This window comes from Haliotis cracherodii, unplaced genomic scaffold (genome assembly GCF_022045235.1).
Source record: "Haliotis cracherodii isolate W230 unplaced genomic scaffold, xgHalCrac1.p SCAF_15, whole genome shotgun sequence".
In the NCBI taxonomy this organism is placed as follows: Eukaryota; Metazoa; Mollusca; class Gastropoda; order Lepetellida; family Haliotidae; genus Haliotis; species Haliotis cracherodii.
Window position 1 is genome coordinate 13490984 of NW_027266270.1, and position 18990 is coordinate 13509973.

At 40.5% G+C, this 18990-nt stretch overlaps 1 protein-coding gene across 1 annotated transcript; it reads left to right on the plus strand.

Annotated features, from left to right (window-relative positions):
- The first annotated feature begins 444 nt into the window (after positions 1-444).
- LOC139462301 (uncharacterized) lies at positions 445-13013 on the plus strand. The gene is made up of 10 exons (XM_071243928.1): positions 445-618; positions 2975-3034; positions 3404-3616; positions 6499-6687; positions 7319-7471; positions 8150-8490; positions 10429-10528; positions 11648-11724; positions 12252-12348; positions 12383-13013. The coding sequence occupies exons 2-9, from the start codon at positions 2977-2979 to the stop codon at positions 12309-12311; spliced, it is 1191 nt and encodes a 396-aa protein (XP_071100029.1). The 5' UTR covers positions 445-618; positions 2975-2976; the 3' UTR covers positions 12312-12348; positions 12383-13013.
- Positions 13014-18990: the final 5977 nt, after the last annotated feature.

The window sequence follows — 18990 nt, forward strand, 5'->3', positions numbered from 1 at the left end:
GCATCATATTGTGATCATATACAACCAGTAATATAATACATTTTAAATGGATGTTTATAATTCAGTGCAATTTACCGTTTTCTAAAGAACGTCTTCCTAATCACTAGTTTTCAATTTTTTGTTCTAGGCTATTGTTTTGGGGGAGGGGCAATTCTCAATGAAAGCGTTTCTGTGTTGTTATGCGTGTTCGAAATTTTGAAACTATTCCTTTAAATGTGTTATAAAAGCAAACCCACGCATCCGAGGAGCTGAATATTTATCTCGTGGGCGTTCTGCGCTGCTGCGTTTTACGACATGCACGACGAATAAATAAATACATTCTGTAGTGAGGTTGCATAAAGTGAATAATCGAAGAAGAATTCTACCAACTCGTCTAACCTGATTCTCCACCCGGTTACATTCATAGCAAGACAGCGGAGTTGCCGTGGAGCTATACAAGAAAGGGCGGATAGAGTTGGAAATAAAAATAGAACAAGTCGGGTAGGACTGCCGCTCCTTGCCGCACGCCTCTAAACATAGCCAACTGGCGTCCATGTTTCACGAAATAAACGGCTCGCTGACATTATGTGAATTGTGGAAGGGGTTTTAACGGAGTTTCTCATCTAACGTCAGATTTAGGTAACGTAGAACATTGATGTTTGTGTGTGATTGATTAGTGTTGAATTGAGGTTGTTTTATAAATTAGACGGACTGTAATAGTGTGTCGTATAAGCACGTACTATGGATACTGTGTACTTTGATGAACATCTGATGACATGTACACGCATGTGTGAAGGAAAAGGATACATGATTATGTAGGATTACATACGAGTACGATTATAATTGTATGAATATGTTCATATAGGTGATATGTAGCTATGTTATATGAATGAATTATTTATTTTCGACTAGTTACATCCGGGAAAGGGAATAATTGTGTTTATGTATTATCTGGTATCTTTTATTCAGTCTGACGAAATGTTCTTAAACAAATATTACATCTTAATTATTCATCAATTATTACCTTGTGTAATTAAATCATCTATAAATTCTAATGTTTGTTCGTGTGAATATGTTAATGAATATGTTAGTGTGTAGAGAAATAGCTGTACAGTATAAACCGCGTTAGTCCGATATACTGTCCTGCGGCCGATGACAGTTGGAACCCCCTTAATCCGGAAACCTCTTAGTCCCGACGATTACGTATGTGCCGGATAAACGGAGTTTCACTGTTTACATACTGTACATACAAAGGTACGGTACACTGTACGTATTACTCGTTAGTTCTTTAATTATTAATTATTATTATTTTTTATTATTTATTATTCATTTATATATTTTATTATTTTCATTTTTATTATTATTATGTACAGATTTAAATAACAATGCAGCAACGGTTAGGCTACTTATTATTGTTATTATTATTATTATTATTATTATTATTACATACGACAAGGTTACCGTCCAGTTTAACTGGGATCCACTGTAAGCGAATACCAGCGTTAATCTGTCAGGTGCTTTACAAGAATCTAGTGAGGACGCTATTGCCTGTTCTATATTGTATTCACATAGAATAGAGATGATGTGTGCATCACAGATAATCACAGCTTTCATTTCAATTAACACTGCTGATTATATGTACATGTGACTTTAATGACACGTTGGATCGACGAGGCTTGCGTTGATTGTATGTTACAGCGTTGCGATGGAGCCCCGTTAATCCGGCCGGTTTTAGTCCCAGGGGAAACATTATTATCAAGTCATTTTCTGTACTGTCCTTGCTGAGCAAGTAGACGATCTTATCAGCTTCCCCCTGAAACCAGGCTTTCCAGTGAAGCAGTGTCCGGATTATCAGGGTTTCACTGTATACACATTGCATACTTTCTATATATTGAGATGATTCCAAGTTAGATGTGAGGCAGTTGAACATTTCTTATTATTGACATGAGTCGTTTCTTCGTGTTACTGATACATTATATTGGCTACTCTGTTTATATTAAGTTCGTGTACAAATAGCATGTGCTTTTCTTCACTTTTGTATAGTATACAATAAAACGTCTCCAAAATGTTAATATGCTGTATTATTAAAATACAATTGGATGGCAACTCTATTTATGTAAATTACGTGTTATGTAGCATGTGCTTCTCTTCACTTTTATATAGTATAAACTAAAACGTCTCCAAAAGTTTAATATGCTGTATTATTAAAATACAAATTGGAATCCTACTCTATTTATGTGAATTTCATGTTATATAGCATGTGCTTCTCTTCGCTGTTATATAGTATACACTAAAACGTCTCCAAAAGTTTAACATTCTGTATTATTAAAATACAAATTGGAATGCTACTCTATTTATGTGAAGTACGTGTTATATGGCAGGTGCTTCTCTTCACTGTTATATAGTATACACTAAAACGTCTCTAAAATTTTAATATGCAGTACTATTAAAATACAAATTGGATATTCGTTAAATGTCTAAATATGCGTTTAGCTGTTTAAGCTGCCGAACATTAACATTAATATTTGTAGATACCTGGACATAGCATTCACAATTACCAGAAAAGAAATGTTTATATAGATACGCTGGACTTGATCATGACAAGTAAGTGTCCGGTTAAACAATGCCCGTAATATAAAATGATTGTTCAGAGAGCGGTGTTCAACTAGGTAGGGGTTCAGTGAACATGTACTGACAGAAGAGAAGAGGTAATATACTACTCAAAATAAGTTAAAGAACACCCGATTCTTTCGTATTACTATAGTGTACATGTATCTGTTATGTCATGAAAGAATAGGGTGTTCTTTACAGATTGACTGTAGTAATGATGATATGAAAGAATCGGGATTTCGTGACAGATTAACTGTAGTAATATGAAAGAATCGGGTTTTGAGTATTGTATATACCTTCATGATTTTAGTGAAACAAATGAATCTGTGAGAATTAATATCTGATTTTAGTTTTAAAGATTCATCAGTAATGTTCATCTTTTCAGTGATGATGTGGTCGACACTACTCGTGCTGTGCTTGGCAGCGGTCCTCGACAGTGTACACGGTAATATACCATTCTACTGAAGGGGTAGCCTTGCTATGTTTTAAACATCATATCTTAACCTTTTGTACTCGGGAGGACATTTTAAATCGAGACAAAGCATTTCCGAGGAACAAATAACATGTCCTTCAATATTCAAGTTTCACTTGAATTGCTGTCGGTAGGGTGGAATGAATAAACAATAAAATAAACGACAAATACGATTTGTAATGACAGGTCAAAGAGTTACCTCCCCTACTACTTTGCTCAACCTTCACTTGTTCCAATACTGAAAATATTAACAAAGGACAGGCATGTGGACAATTCAGGGTCGGTGTATATACGACTTTGTTACCGATGCTTATTGAAGAAATGCCTACGTTGTGTTAACAGGTCAGCTAGCTCTATGTCAAGAGGCTCCCCTAGTGGCGAACATCGGGTACAGATACAGCACCAGTGAATGTGGACACTACCTACAGTGTCATACTCGCCCTGCGTCTGAGGGGACCGGTACTATAGTCGTATACAGGACTTGTCAACATGGTTACTATTGGAACCAGGACCTCAAGGAGTGTAGACCAAACAGGCAAATCACTTGTCCTATTGGTAAGTGGAAGTCAGGTCTGGAAGGTAGAGTAGAGTAGAGTACAGGACTTGTTCTCTGGGAGGTGTAGAGGGGGTCTGTGTGGGTATAGTAGAGTACACGACTTGTTCTGTGGGAGGTGTAGGTGGGGTCTGTGTGGGTATCGTAGAGTACACGACTTGTTCTCTGGGAGGTGTAGGTGGGGTCTGTGTGGGTATAGTAGAGTACACGACTTGTTCTCTGGGAGGTATAGGTGGGGTCTGTGGGTATAGTAGAGTACAGGACCTGTTCTCGGGAGGTGTAGGTAGGGTCTGTGTGGGTATAGTAGAGTACACGACTTGTTCTCTTGGAGGAGTAGGTGGGGTCTGTGTGGGTAGAGTAGAGTACAGGACCTGTTCACGGGAGGTGTAGGTAGGGTCTGTGTGGGTATAGTAGAGTACGGGACTTGTTCTCTTGGAGGAGTAGGTGGGGTCTGTGTGGGTAGAGTAGAGTACAGGACCTGTTCACGGGAGGTGTAGGTAGGGTCTGTGTGGGTATAGTAGAGTACGGGACTTGTTCTCTTGGAGGTGTAGGTGGGTCTGTGTGGGTAGAGAAGAGTACAGGACTTGTTCTCTGGGAGGTGTACGTAGGGTCTGTGGGTATAGTAGAGTACAGGACTTGTTCTCTGGGAGGTGTAGGTAGGGTCTGTGGGTATAGTAGAGTACACGACCTGTTCTCTGGGAGGTGTAGATGGGGTCTGTGTGGGTATAGTAGAGTACACGACTTGTTCTGTGGGAGGTGTAGGTGGGTCTGTGTAGGTATAGTAGAGTACACGACTTGTTCTCTGGGAGGTGTAGGGGGTCTGTGTGGGTATAGTAGAGTACAGGAATTGTTCTCTGGGAGGTGTAGGTGGGGTCTGTGGGTAAAGTAGAGTACAGGACTTGTTCTCTGGGAGGTGTAGGTAGGGTCTGCGGGTATAGAAGAGTACAGGACTTGTTTTCTAGGAGGTGTAGCTAGGGTCTGTGGGTATAGTAGAGTACAGGACCTGTTCTCGGGAGGTGTAGGTGGGTCTGTGTGGGTTGAGGAGAGTACAGGACCTGTTCTCTGGGAGGTGTAGGTGGGGTCTGTGTGGGTATAGTAGAGTACAGGACTTGTTCTGTGGGAGGTGTAGGTTGGTCTGTGTGGGTATAGTAGAGTACAGGACTTGTTCTCTGGGAGGTATAGGTGGGGTCTGTGTGGGTATAGTAGAGTACAGGACCTGTTCTCTTGGAGGTGTAGGTAGGGCATGAGTGTGTATAGTAGAGTACACGACTTGTTCTGTGGGAGGTGTAGGTGGGGTCTGTGTGGGTATAGTAGAGTACAGGACTTGTTCTCTGGGAGGTATAGGTGGGGTCTGTGGGTATAGTAGCGTACAGGACCTGTTCTCGGGAGGTGTAGGTAGGGTCTGTGTGGGTATAGTAGAGTACGGGACTTGTTCTCTTGGAGGAGTAGGTGGGGTCTGTGTGGGTATAGTAGAGTACAGGACCTGTTCTCTTGGAGGTGTAGGTGGGGTATGAGTGGGTATAGTAGAGTACAGGACCTATTCTCTGGAGGTGTAGGTGGGTCTGTGTGGGTATAGTAGAGTACACGACTTGTTCTCTGGGAGGTGTAGGTAGGGTCTGTGGGTATAGTAGAGTACACGACTTGTTCTCTGGGAGGTGTAGGTAGGGTCTGTGGGTATAGTAGAGTACACGACTTGTTCTCTGGTAGGTGTAGGTGGATCTGTGTAGGTATAGTAGAACACATACCCTCATATAGTGTAAACAGCATAGACACATCAATTGTCCCCTGGATAAGTGAAGATTGCAGTGTTTGTGGGATATGCAGAAAAGGTGATCATTTATTGAAAGACTTCGTCAAGTCGATATCCGATGCCCTAACCTGTCGTTGTTAGATCACTATTGTGATAGTTGTATTACCTCCCTTGGCCTCGCAGAGACGTATCGCGGTGTCTTAAATTCGATGTCGATAATGGAAAGGTAACAATAATCATACCATAGGTTACATTTAATATCTGAATTTTCATTTCGACGAGAAATGATAAAACAAATCTCAATTTTTCCCCCGCAGTGAAATTTATGCCCTGATGTGAAAAACGCGTCTACTTGACCTTTCTTCAGCTATATATGTTAAAAATTCGTTTCAAAGCAAAGCGACTCGGTCTACGTCATACACTTATATAAGACTGGTAGCAAGTGTTCTAAACTTCAAAATATCATAAAATAGGTAACGGGGATTGGAGCGGGTGGGGTAAAAACAAATAACTTTTTTTCACCCGCCCTCTTTCTGGTTGAGGTTGGAGATGAGTAACACATATAAAATGGATGGCCTAATGTTACCTGATGTGTCATAGGTTTATTTGTTTATGTACATTTGTTTGTGTTTGGTATTCCTTAAAATGAAATCAACTAGCTGATGGGTCAAGTATTGCCCAATAGGCTCAGACGCCTCTGCTCTCTGGGTCCGAAGGCATTACTGGTGCTGACCGTTGGTTCGAATCTCATTTAGGCCCTGACTCTGTGTGTGTGTGTGTGTGTGTGTGTGTGTGTGTGTGTGTGTGTGTGTGTGTGTGTGTGTGTGTGTGTGTGTGTGTGTGTGTGCATGCATGAATGCTGTTCACGTCAGCGTTAAACCCAACCCACAGTTAAGACCCGTGAATATCTGAGGTGGAATAGGTCTTCAGCAAATGATGCTTGTCGTAAAAGGCGATTATGCTTGTCGTAAGAGGCGTGGCGTGGATCGATGCTCATGATGTCAGCTCATGATGTCACTCACTCGATTGTCTGGTCCAGACTCGATTATTCATAGACCACCGTCATATTGTTGGAATATTGCTGAGTACGGCAACAAACAGTCAAGGTTAAATGCTCACTGTGTATTGTTACAGAGAAATGCAGCACCGTCAATGCCAGGCACTTCAAGATGGAGGGAAGCAGTTGCCGCGCGCACTGGACCTGCAGCGGGTTTCGGAGCACCGCCGAGTGCTGCAGTCCCGGATTTCGTTACGTCCCAGAGCAAGGCTGTATTGGGGATCTGACCTGCCTTGACCCGTGTCCTGGGACGTGCGGACTCAGTGGTCAGTTCTGTCATCGAGCGTTTGTGAATATTTCAACTGGTATTTTATTGGATGTGTTGCCATCATTAATTCATCGATATTCTGATTAACACTTTGGAAAGTGATTGAATATAACAGAGTAATAAAGTATGTTCTAATTGGCATCATTTGTTCGCCAGGAAAGCTACACACCTGCACAATACAATAACTAACAGCCCGGCTGCTGTAGGTGGAGTTTGGCTGGACCAAAAATAATTTGAAATATATTATATTTCGGATTTCCTCAAAATGTACCTTTGGGAAAAATTGTGGGCGGGAGGACGACGAAGAAAGGAAAAAACTTCAGAGTTACCTCCCTTTCGCTATACCCAGGGATCTGTCGCAATTCGTCAAAAATCGTTGTGTTTTGAACTTTTTAAGATACGTTTTAATTATTATAATTGAATTAGTTTATTTATATTGATAGCGACAGTAACAGATTGTTTTATTACGTTTTACATGTCTTCGGCGGAATTAAAAGAAGGCTGCTTTTCAAAACGATTTCACATTTCAGTCGGGTGTCAATCGGCGGATTCGTGAACAAAATTTTAAAAAGGTGGCCTTACATGTACCTGATTTCATGTGTAATTAAAATAACCTCGTGACTACACAGAAATATGCCGCTCTGTGCCTGACTGGACCAGATCCGAGTACTACTTCCACTACGAGTTGGAAAGGGGAACATGGAACAGATACGAACGCAAATGTCCTTTGGGGAACGTCTTCGATGTTCTTGAGTGCGGCTGCACTAAGCCTGTGCGTCAAGGTAGGGGTGATGCAGACAGTGACGTGCACATTGGTATTAGTTGATACACAACAATAAATTGAGATGCAATAATTTATTTTGTGGCCGTCCGATGTTTGTTTAAGTACCGTAGAACCATCATTAAAGTGTCATTGATGTCAAGACTATGCCGTGGACCATTTGTAATAGTTCTGTAAAACGTCTGTGGGGACATGGAGGTTTAGGGGTAATTGTATAGCAATTCTAATTTTGTCTACAATTCAGTTTTGATAAATGTGTTTTATAATTCCATTCATGTTGTTAGTTTCTTCAGTATCTTAACGAAACCCTAAAATTCATAAAATGTGTTGGCAAATTTGTCTCAATAGTAAAAGGGAGACCCTGAATAGTCTACCGTGCTTATTCCATGGGGAGGTAACGTCATCGATCTGTTAATAATCGAGTCTGGACCAGACAATCCAGTGCTTGATATCATGAGCTTAGATCTACGCAGTTGGAATACGATGTGATGCTTCAACCACGTCAGCGAGCCTGACCACCCGATGCTGTTAGATGCCTCTTTCGACAAGAATAGTCGCCTTTTACCTCAAGCATGGGTTTAATCAGACTGCAAACGGCGGATTTTCTGAACAAATGAACGAAACATTTAAACATGATTTCTCAACAATTTCCTAAACACTCTCCATTGTATTGTTGCAGATTGCACTGCCGAATTCAGGATCAATTTTTCATTTAATGCTACCGACGATTTTAGACGTGCAGTTTCCAGCAATGTTGATATCAGACAAGGCACCGCGCAGTTCAGAAATGGCAGCAGCTACGTCATCAACAACGTGATGCCGACTCCAACACTAGAGCGTCCTATGTTCCTCAAATTCCGCTACAATGAGGCGTTCAGGAACGGTACGCAACGAAACCTGTTCCAAATCCAGGACAACATCCAATGCAACGCCATGACAATAGACCTCAACAATGAGTTAATTGAAATTGCTCTCACCCACCTCGGGAACACACAAGCCTCTCTAGTTCTTTCTACACGGGTAAGTCGGAACGAGGGGTTATTGGGACTGAGGTGAGGTGAAATAGTGAAACAGGATTCAACGTGGCCTCTAAGATTTTTGCATTTATATGAACATGTGTGTGTGTGTGTGGCTGCTTGTACTAGTCCGGACTCTAGTGCCAGCCAACTGAGATACCATGGCGCAGTTTAACATGAATACCCCACTCAGATACCGCATACCGACTCCGAGCCGACCAGTCCTTGTTTTAGCCCCTTAATGCCGAGTGCCAGACAGGGTAACAACAAGTATCATCTTTTAACGTCTTTTGGTATGACCCGGCCGGGGATCGAACCCCGGACCTTCCGCTCTCCGGGCGGACGCTCTACCACTAGACCACGGAGGCGGTCTATTGGGAGTGAGTTATTGGGTTAGTGGGATTAAGTTATTGTCTTTCTATGGAAGTTTCAATCTTTCTTTCTTTGTTGTTTAACGCCGCGCTCAGCAATATTCCAGTTATATGACGGTGGTTTGTAAATAGTCAAGTCTGGACGAGACAATCCAGTGATTGACATCATGAGCATCGTATTGTGTTGGTCGGTGTCAGGTCTTGGTTGAGTCTCTTTGATGTATCTAGTAAGTGATGGGGTACTGATTCAGTGACTATAACGTACTGAGTTAGTAGGATGGGTATATCGAGTTTTGATGTATAGCTCATTCTGTTACTGAGATACTGAGTTCTTGGGTATAATTATTGAGTTGTTGATTGTGAAGTATTTTGTTGTTGGAGTGACATATTGAGTTGTTGGTTGTGAAGTATTTTGTTGTTGGAGTGACATATTGAGTTGTTGGTTGTGAAGTATTTTGTTGTTGCAATTGGGTTGACATATTGAGTTGTTGGTTGTGAAGTATTTTGTTGTTGGAGTTACATATTGAGTTGTTGGTTGTGAAGTATTTTGTTGTTGCAATTGGGTTGACATATTGAGTTGTTGGTTGTGAAGTATTTTGTTGTTGGAGTGACATATTGAGTTGTTGGGTTTGTGGGGTGGGTTTGGGGGGTTGATGTATTTTCAAATGATAGAGAAGTATAAGGTTTTTACTGTGTAACATATAGTTTTCTGACACAAACACATATTAATGAAGCGTCCTGAAAATATGCTTAGATAATAATATATATAACAATATAATAATATTCAGCGAGAGGCGTGCGTCAGGTTTGAAAATGTTGATCGAAATTTACTCCTGAATGTTAAACGTTCTGGCCAATCTTTGTTATATTGAAGGATGTCTCCATGAAAACAAGCTGCCCCAAAACTGTATTCGACGATTTATGAAGACATTGCTCAATTTGGTCTGACTGGTGGCATATCAGAAGAGTAGCCTCCCTTGTATATTCTACGTTACATTGTAATATTCAGATCCACCCCTACTGTCATAGCCATTGAATAAAAGCGCCAATGACAAGGGTTAGTTGTGAGTTGGGTTTAACACCGCTTTGAACAGTATTCCAGTTATATCCCGGCGAGTCAGCCTAAATTTGGGAGGAAAGCCCGACGTTATGCAGGTCTCAGACGTTTACCACTTCGGTGAAACCCACGAGCACGGGTATGGTGCTGACAAACCTAGAAACATAATAAGCGTAAACCGGGATTCGAACCCACAATCAAAGGTTTCGTCATGCCTAAGAGACGAAACTCTGCAAAGGTCATACGAACACTGTACATAAGCAACTACAAAAAATAAGCCAATATTTTAGCTGGTTTATGAACTGGCAAACATAATAATATTTATTACCCACTAACCGAATGAATATACGTTATAAAAAGTTAACGTGTGGCTTTATGTTTGTTTGTTGGATGGTTGGTTTGCTTGTTTGTTATGTTACGTCGCGATAGGCAATAGTTCATCTATATGACGGCGGTTGGCTTTATGACAACGTGGTTGTTTAATTTATTTTCTTGTGATTTTCAATATTTACAGCGATTCACAGACTTCGTTGATGTGGCTGTGATGTACACAGGCAGGGAGATCGTCGCTGTTGCCCGATCTGGATCTATGGTCCACATCAACAGAGTCAGCGGTAAGACAACCATTCGTTACGGCCGCTGCGTGCGGCATTAGACAACATGCATTCGCTCACTTACCTTGTACCTCAGACATCATCAGAACATGTATTACCAAATAAAAATGGATCTAATTTCTTGAATCAGCACTTTTTTCTCAACGTTCGCAAGTTGAAAGCTTAGATTCTGGTTAATCTTCGTCCAAACGTCCCCTTTTTCTGTTATGAAAACAACTTTCCTGAGCCAGGGCCGGTTGGTAGCCTAGTGCTTCAAGCGTTCGCTCGTCACGCCGAAGATCCAGGATCGTTTCCCCACATGGGTATAATGTGTTAAACCCACTTTCTGGTGTCCCCCGCCTGATATTGCAGGAATATTGCTAAAAACGGCGTAAAACTATCCTCACTCATTCAAGTAACTCAAGTGGGTCAGTATTCTTATAAGCATAGTTATGGAACCAGCACGATTTTTTCACTTGATTTTTATGTCTTCTCCGTCGTAATGAAACATGTCAGAACACATGCAATACAATACACCAATGTATATTTTCTTCCATTTATACGTGATAAACCTATAAGATCTTGAAGATTTGCTCCCACAAAGCTGACAAGCTCACACGTGGTGATATAAGGGTAACGCTATTTTTCAGGGTATTATCATTTGCAGAATCCCGAGGTCTCCCATTAACTGCCTGGGGGGCAGTTGAAAAGGCCGAGGGCTTCTGCAAATGATAATGCCCTGAAAATAGCGTTACCGTTATAATAGCTAAAATGGATTGCATTTGTTATCAAATAAAATGAAACAACAATATCGGTTTTGAAACATTTACTGCAATCAACACGAATGTCACTGACCTACTTTTACACATATGGAAACGTCATAGAACAAACCAGATGACGTCACTATTCAACGTGACGTCACCTATCCCTATCATATGACGTCAGCTACCAAGGGGCGTGATGGTGGCCCGTCGTCAAGCAATACGAGGGCATTATCAAGTTACAGTGGCCCGCTGATTTCTAATAACATGCGGGTGGTTAAATGATAATTCTCTTTCATTTTAGCTATAATATAAGTCAACCATGTTTATACAGGCGTAGTAACCTCACTCATGTCCTCATCCTATCGTTGTTCCTCAGCTCCAAGCTACCGGTTGATGAACAGCATCAGGGTTGCATCCAGTGCTGCTTTTCCATTCTACGGATCCTTTGACGATGTAAGTGAACTATTTGGCGCAACGCTTTCATTTCTGCCAAACTAATTTGTAATCCATTTCATACTTAAATCTCCAAGGTAGATCGATGTTAAAGGGACGTAACTCTTGGTCAAAGAGTCACTTATCTCATGTTTGAAACTCCGAGGTTGAGCGACGTGAGAAGGGAGGTAACACTTTGACCAGGAGTTACTTCCCTTTTCACATCCTCCACACGTTCGGCTTTCCTCCCATGGTATCATGTGTGAAGTTACATAGTCTATCTCATAGTCCCTAAATCGTATTATTTTTCCGTCAACTCTTTAATGCAATGCAAAAGCCCTAAATGAAGCAAGTCTAGATTTCCCACAGGTTCAGTCTGAATCTCCATCTTACTGGGTCTCCTTTTCAATTTAAATACAGATGTTTGTTTCTATCAATATTATATAATTTCAGAGACCAAGCGTTAGTCTAGCGGTAACAATATCAAAATATGTTTTAAAATTGTGTGAAACGCGCTGATTCTAACCATTATACTTCGTCCATTTCAGCTTGCCCTCTACAACTGCCATCCTGCGGGAAGAGTCGTCGATCTCCTGAACTACGTCTGAAGACACTTTTAAAATACCGTACTCTACTCAATAAGCGCCAAGGGCGATCTTAAAATTAGAAATAGGGGGCTCTTATTAGAATATTATTTTGGTGAAAAACACAGAGAACCTGAAATGTTAAAATACTACAGATACATTTTTCCAGAATTGAATTGCCCACAATTAAGGGTGCATATAACATACGAATGCGTATTATAAACGAAAAAAATTAAGTCCTGTGTACTTTGATCAATCGGAAGGGGTGCTTATTGGGATTGCCAATATATTAGCAAATATCGCCGCTTATTGCGTACATACATTACTTACAGTGGAACACTACAGTGGTGCTGAACATATCTAAAATCACACAGGTAAAAAAGGCTCACGACCATTCCAATACTCATGATTAAGTGCTTTGTAGCTGAGCTTTCCCTATTGTTCTTTGTTAGTTGTACATACATTATAAGATAGCTATATTTTATATTTACTCTTTTGACATAGATTGTGTGAAGTGAACCTACAGCCAGTAGACTATGTAACCATAAGGATATGATGTGATATTAAGGAGTAGCATAATGAGCCTCTGTACAGTAGCCTATTTTACACTGTCACGTCCACCCATTGTTTAGGCAAGAGCTATATTTTTTCATCGTTGCATTGTCTGTTACATATCTTTTCGTTGAAATGATGTATATAATTCTTTAATAAAAAATATTAGATAGATTTAATTTGTTAATTGTATTTGAGATTTAGCGTTGTTCAATTGTGCATGAATATATTCTAATGCAAATGCACTTCTCTAATGGGGATTAATGGTTATCGTTGGTCCCCGGAGATCAATGCTTGTCTGAAGAGGCGACTAAATGACTTGACATTTTGGATATCATCCTAACCAGATGGGGCGTGACGTGCTCATATCATCGTGGGGTAGCCTAGTGGTTAAAAACATTCGCTCGTCGCGCCGAAGACCCAGGTTTGATTCCCCATATGGGTATAGTGTATGAAATTTTAAACCACTTTTGGGGTCTCCCGCCGTGGATTTCTGGTAAAATCCTTACGCGGCGTAAGACCTCACTCACTCACTCACTCACTCACTCACTCAGCCACCCACCCACCCACTCACTCACTCACTCACTCACTCACCCACCCACCCACCCACTCACTCACTCACACACTAACTCACTCGAAAACACCATCACGGTACAAGATAAAGTACATTTAGAAAAAGTCAGGAGATGGTCTTGCAGCAAGGTCATAATACAAGTTATTGGATGTACAGTGTGTATTAACATCGTTTGTTTGGAAAACTTAGACATGACACATGAAACCGCTGAACAAATATATTCCACAAATATTTGATAACGGTCATTTAATGCATTCCAAATATAAAATATCCATGGATATTTTCGATATCAGGGTTATCGATACTTATAAAGATATAAAGTATTTGGGAAAGTTTATTGAAATCAATATTTCAGCACTATGACGCAAGCGTGGATTCAAACGCCGATAAAGACAATCAAGTGGTAGATTATATATTTTTTTTTTTTTTTTTTATTAACATACTACTACATTTGTTAGCATTTTAGTTTCCATTACTAATCTAAACTGCCGGGAAAAGAAAGTATACACTTGAAAATTGGATTTGACAAAACAAATTACAAACGTCAAAACTACTAGGCTGAAAACAGTCGCTGGAACACTGCAAACGTTAGGTCCAAAACACAGCTATCATACCGGTATCAAATACATCACCATCGAAAAAGCAGTTCTTGTTTGTTTCATTTTTAGCCATCATCAAACATTGGTGTATGCTTTCTTACACCCGGTAGTTTATGAAGCTTTGTTCTAAGACAGGCATATGTGTCGACGGTTTCAAGACCTTTACCGTCATAAGTGAACGGATATTATGAGTTTTTTATGGCCTTCCTCTAAAGATCGGTCTTCGCTCTTGGTAATTCATATTAATTAACTTTTAATTTCCAGAGTGATCAAAACTCGTAGAATGCATCTAATGTTTTCAGGAGATCATAAGGTCTCTTACTGAATGAATAAACTACGACTACAAACTACAAGATCATTCTAGTTTTATACAATTACTTTCTTCTCCAATATAAGATAGCTACGCGATAAATCGCAAAGAACCATGACGAACGTAGCGTGGGAAGTTTCACGATAGAATATTGTTCTATCATGACGTCATTTCTCGAGATTCGAACATGCGCTCGCAATTTGATAACGTTGTAGCTTGGACGTGTCTTGTGAGTTCCCATAGATGTAGCTGGGCAACTTAAATAAACGCAATGTCCGAACGATCGCACCCAATAGTGGGAGAGATATGACCATAGGTTTTGAGTGAAAAGGTACAGATAATCGATGTGAAAATTGTGAGAATACCCGGGAAATACCAAACCTAACCCACCTGATACATTGACTTGTCCTACATTGCCGACGTCGGCTTTTATTCCAGGAGTCATTGTGATTTAAATTTGGGTAAATATTTTTAAAGCTTGTACTTTTTATTAACATCCTTAAAGAGGCTGTAAAAACAATGTTCATATCTCATACAAGAAATACACGACTCGTTGCCTTTGTTTTTCGTATAATATAACACTGCAGGGGGAATAAACCACACGGGCCTGCGCCCCTCATGGTTTATTCTCCCTGCAATGTTTTATTGTACGACAAACAATGACCACTCGTCGTTTATTTCTTAAATATACCAGGCTCCAGATTGTTAATGAACAAGAGAACAAGGCAGGGACCAATCCTTCTCACACACCGAATCTGCACACATGCTGTGTAAGGAAAGACCGATGGGTATGTTTCTGACAGACATAGAAACATAATCATGGTGAACAAGGAGTCGAACCCACAATAATAGGCCCATTCGCAGAGTTCTCGATACTAACGCGACTATCCGCTGCGTTAGATCTTCACTGTTCTGTGACGTCGTCGAAACATTTCTCCTTAACTAAGTGTCTGGTTTCTCTGTCATTTTGAAATTGTATTTCATTTCAACTGTCGTGTATCGTATAGTGTTTCTTTGTTGTTTAACGCTGCACTCAGCAACATTCCAGGTATATGACGGCGGTCTGTAAATAATCGAGTCTGCACCAGACAAACCAGTGATTAATATCATGAGCATCGATCCACGCATTTGGGATCGATGACATGCATCAACCAAGTCAGCGAGCCTGACCACCCGATCCCGTTAGTCGCCTCTTACGACAAGCATAGTCACCTTTTACGGCAAGCAAGGGTTGCTGAAGACCTATTCTACCCCGGATTTTCTCGGGTTGCATCAGACATGAGCATCTATCCACGCAATTGGGATATGATGACATGCATCAAACCAAGTCAGTGAGCCTGAACACCCGATCTTACGACAAGCACAATCGCCTTTAACACCAAACATGGGTTGCTGAAGACCTATTGAACCTCTACAGCCAACTTGCACAAAGCGATCTTAGCGCTAAGATGATCTAAACGCCCATACTTTAACATAAGCTTACAATAGTCTTAGCACTAAGACCGCTTTGTGCAAGTGGGCCTGATCTTCACGGTATGTATCGTATAGTGATAATGTAGGAATGAAGTTGTGTGCGTTTCCGTTGGTCTGCAATCGCGAACCAGTATAAATAAATAAACGTAAAGGCATCTAGGGAATAGTCAGCCAGTAGTAAACCTTGCCCCAGTTCACTATAATGGCATTGTCACAGACATACACAGAAATATATATTTGTGGTTTAAGGGGACGTGTTCAAGATTCGTGTAACGGTCACTTGCACGCCATGACAGCAATGATAACTGGAATGTAAGACAAGGAACACATTGCTGGCATGGTTCACCTCCAGATTGCCAACTTTCTCAAAACCAACACTGATCAGTCAGGCAGAGAACAGGCGCCCCAGTAGACGCTGCATGTTCCCAGGGCGGTGCAATCTGCAGACTATGTGAATGAGTATTGGGTAGGAGGCAACCACGCCAGAACAATGTGGACCATTGAGGTACAACCAACGGCGTCGAGGGATGGCACTCGAAGATAACCTCAACATGAGCATCGCTCCACCCCAAGATCTTCAAACTCATCATGATCAACTTCCTTAAATCTGAGCAAGCCTATACCAAAGCAACACTTACTCAGCTACACCCCAACGACAAGCAACGCCCAAAGAAATCCTAATTTCGCCAACAGGAACTGAGTCTACAGACACAGACAAACCAACTGCAAAGCGGAACTAGGACAATTTATGAATATGCTGATACAGTTTCTTATCTATCTGGCTTGTACATGTGTGTTGGCCTTATGGTTGAAAATAGTAAATGTGTATATATTGTACATAATAAAATGGAATGTGTATTGTGGAACATATGTAAATATATGTGAAATAAAATCCTTTAAAAGGCCCTATACTCTTATACTTGACTATATAAAAGAATTGGAGGGACTCTGCTGGCATGGCTAAGGGACGCTAGCTACAAAGTTAAAAATCTTAATCGAACTCAACGTGACACACAGCAGTTGGAATCTAGGGGTTAACGTGTCCTGTATAATTGGCGTATAATATATCATGTTAGACAACTATTGGATAACAGGCATGATTTAACTAGGTGAGATAGAGGTGGATTTTGTATTTCAATAGAATCGATCGGATAATTGTTTTCCACGATGTCTCACCCGACAGCCTTGTTTCCTTTTAACCCTTACTTACTTGTTCAATGTTTCGGTTTCAAAGTTGACTTCTTCCAAAAGATTATCATTCGAGATCTGGATTCTTGAAACTTTCACTCGTTTGACTGTCTAAAAGATGCGAGAAAGAATATTTACATATGGAGTATTGTTAATTTTGTGTCATTCTTTTTTAACACTTCCTAGCGAGCCCTTGGTGATAACGTAATTTTGCACGAAATGACTGATAGCCAATTGAATTTATCAATGCACGCTTCATAAATGAGGTCATTTCACGATAAAGTGCCCTAGGTTCTGGGGAAGCTCTATTTTGTGCGTTTCATGGTTAATTCTAAAGGATGTTGAAGCCATCAAAGTCCGCATTACTTTTACGTGCTCGGTTATTGATTGGGCTTGTCCGCAATTGGGACATGATGACATGCATCAACCAAGTCAGCGAGCCTGACCATCCGATCCTGTTAGTCGCCAAGCATATTCGCCTCTTTCGATAAGCTCCGTAGGTATGTTAATGTGTCAGTGTACCATGCTTTTCGTCTTTGTCGCCTTTTCTTTTTGGGTCCGTAGGTAAAAGTAAGTTGTTTCTTTGGCAGGGTAACCATCAGTAGACATGAAACTATTATAGGCTATATCAATGTCCGACTGTTGTCAAATCGAAGCCACAAGTTTATCAACAGTCCCACTTAAAGCTAGCACACTATCCAGTACGGATGATACATTATACATCCTACATTTTACATTAGTGTATTACTTTGCCTGGGCCCGTCGGAAATGGACGTAAATATATGTGCCAGTTCCAAATTCATCGGGAGAAGGAAATTGCCAAGGGGAGGTATCATCTCACCCAGTTTTGGATGATAAATCACTTTCTTCTCCAATAACAGACAGACCGGTTGCACGTTTGAGGAATTTCAGATGTACTCATAATATCCATATTTTCACCCAGTTTTGGATGATAAATCACTTTCTTCTCCAATACCAGACCCACCGGCTGCAATAATGAGGAATTTCTCATGCACTCATGATATCTATATTTTCACCCAGTTTTGGATGACAAATCACTTTTTACACAATCCAGCAGCAGGTTTAAATTCCCTGCTTATTTTCAACAGACCCACTGTAAAATATGTTTAAAGCGTAAACACATACAAGGCATGTTTAGATCTAAACATATGTAGGAATGAGTTTAAATCCTTAACGGAATACGCATTGGGTGTGTTCTGTCTAAACACATGAAATTAGCTCACAGTCTAAACAACACCTAAACACAACATCCCTATAACCTAATCATGTTTAGAAATTGAACAAGTTAACATGTTTAGAATTTAAACACGGTTAAACATGTTTACAGATTGAACATGTTTAATTTTAAACATGTTTAAATATGTTATAATTTACAGATGTTTAAAGCTTTAACATGTTTGAAATACAAATTTGTTTAAGTAAAGCGCATATCATTAGTACCCGTGAAGATTCGGGTTAGAATAAGATAAGATGCGACAATGTTTGTCGTAAGAGGCGACTAAAGGGATCGGGTGGTCAGGCTCGCTGACTTGGTTGATACATGTCATCGATCCCAATTGCTCATGATATTAATCACTGGATTGTCTGGTCCAGACTCGATTATTTACAGAACGCCGTCATATAGCTGGAATATTGCTGAGTGCGGCGTTAAACAACAAACAAACAAACAAAACAAACAAACAAATAAAACAAGCTCAGTTAATGGTGACTGGGAAAACTGACACTTGTGAAGACAACAGTTTGGTAGCGGTAGCATGAAGGACTGCAAATCCAGGGGTCGCCCGGGTTAGAAATTCTAAGTGTTGCTACTGTATGACTTATGGCTTTTCATGTATACATGAAGCTTACAATGAAAGTAGTTTTGATTACTATGATAGGTCCTTTCTTTAGTTACTAACCCCCACCCCCAGCCCCAGCATAAAAAAATCAATAATCCATATATACTGCAACAAATACCTCTCACTGCATTGACATCTTGCTGATATC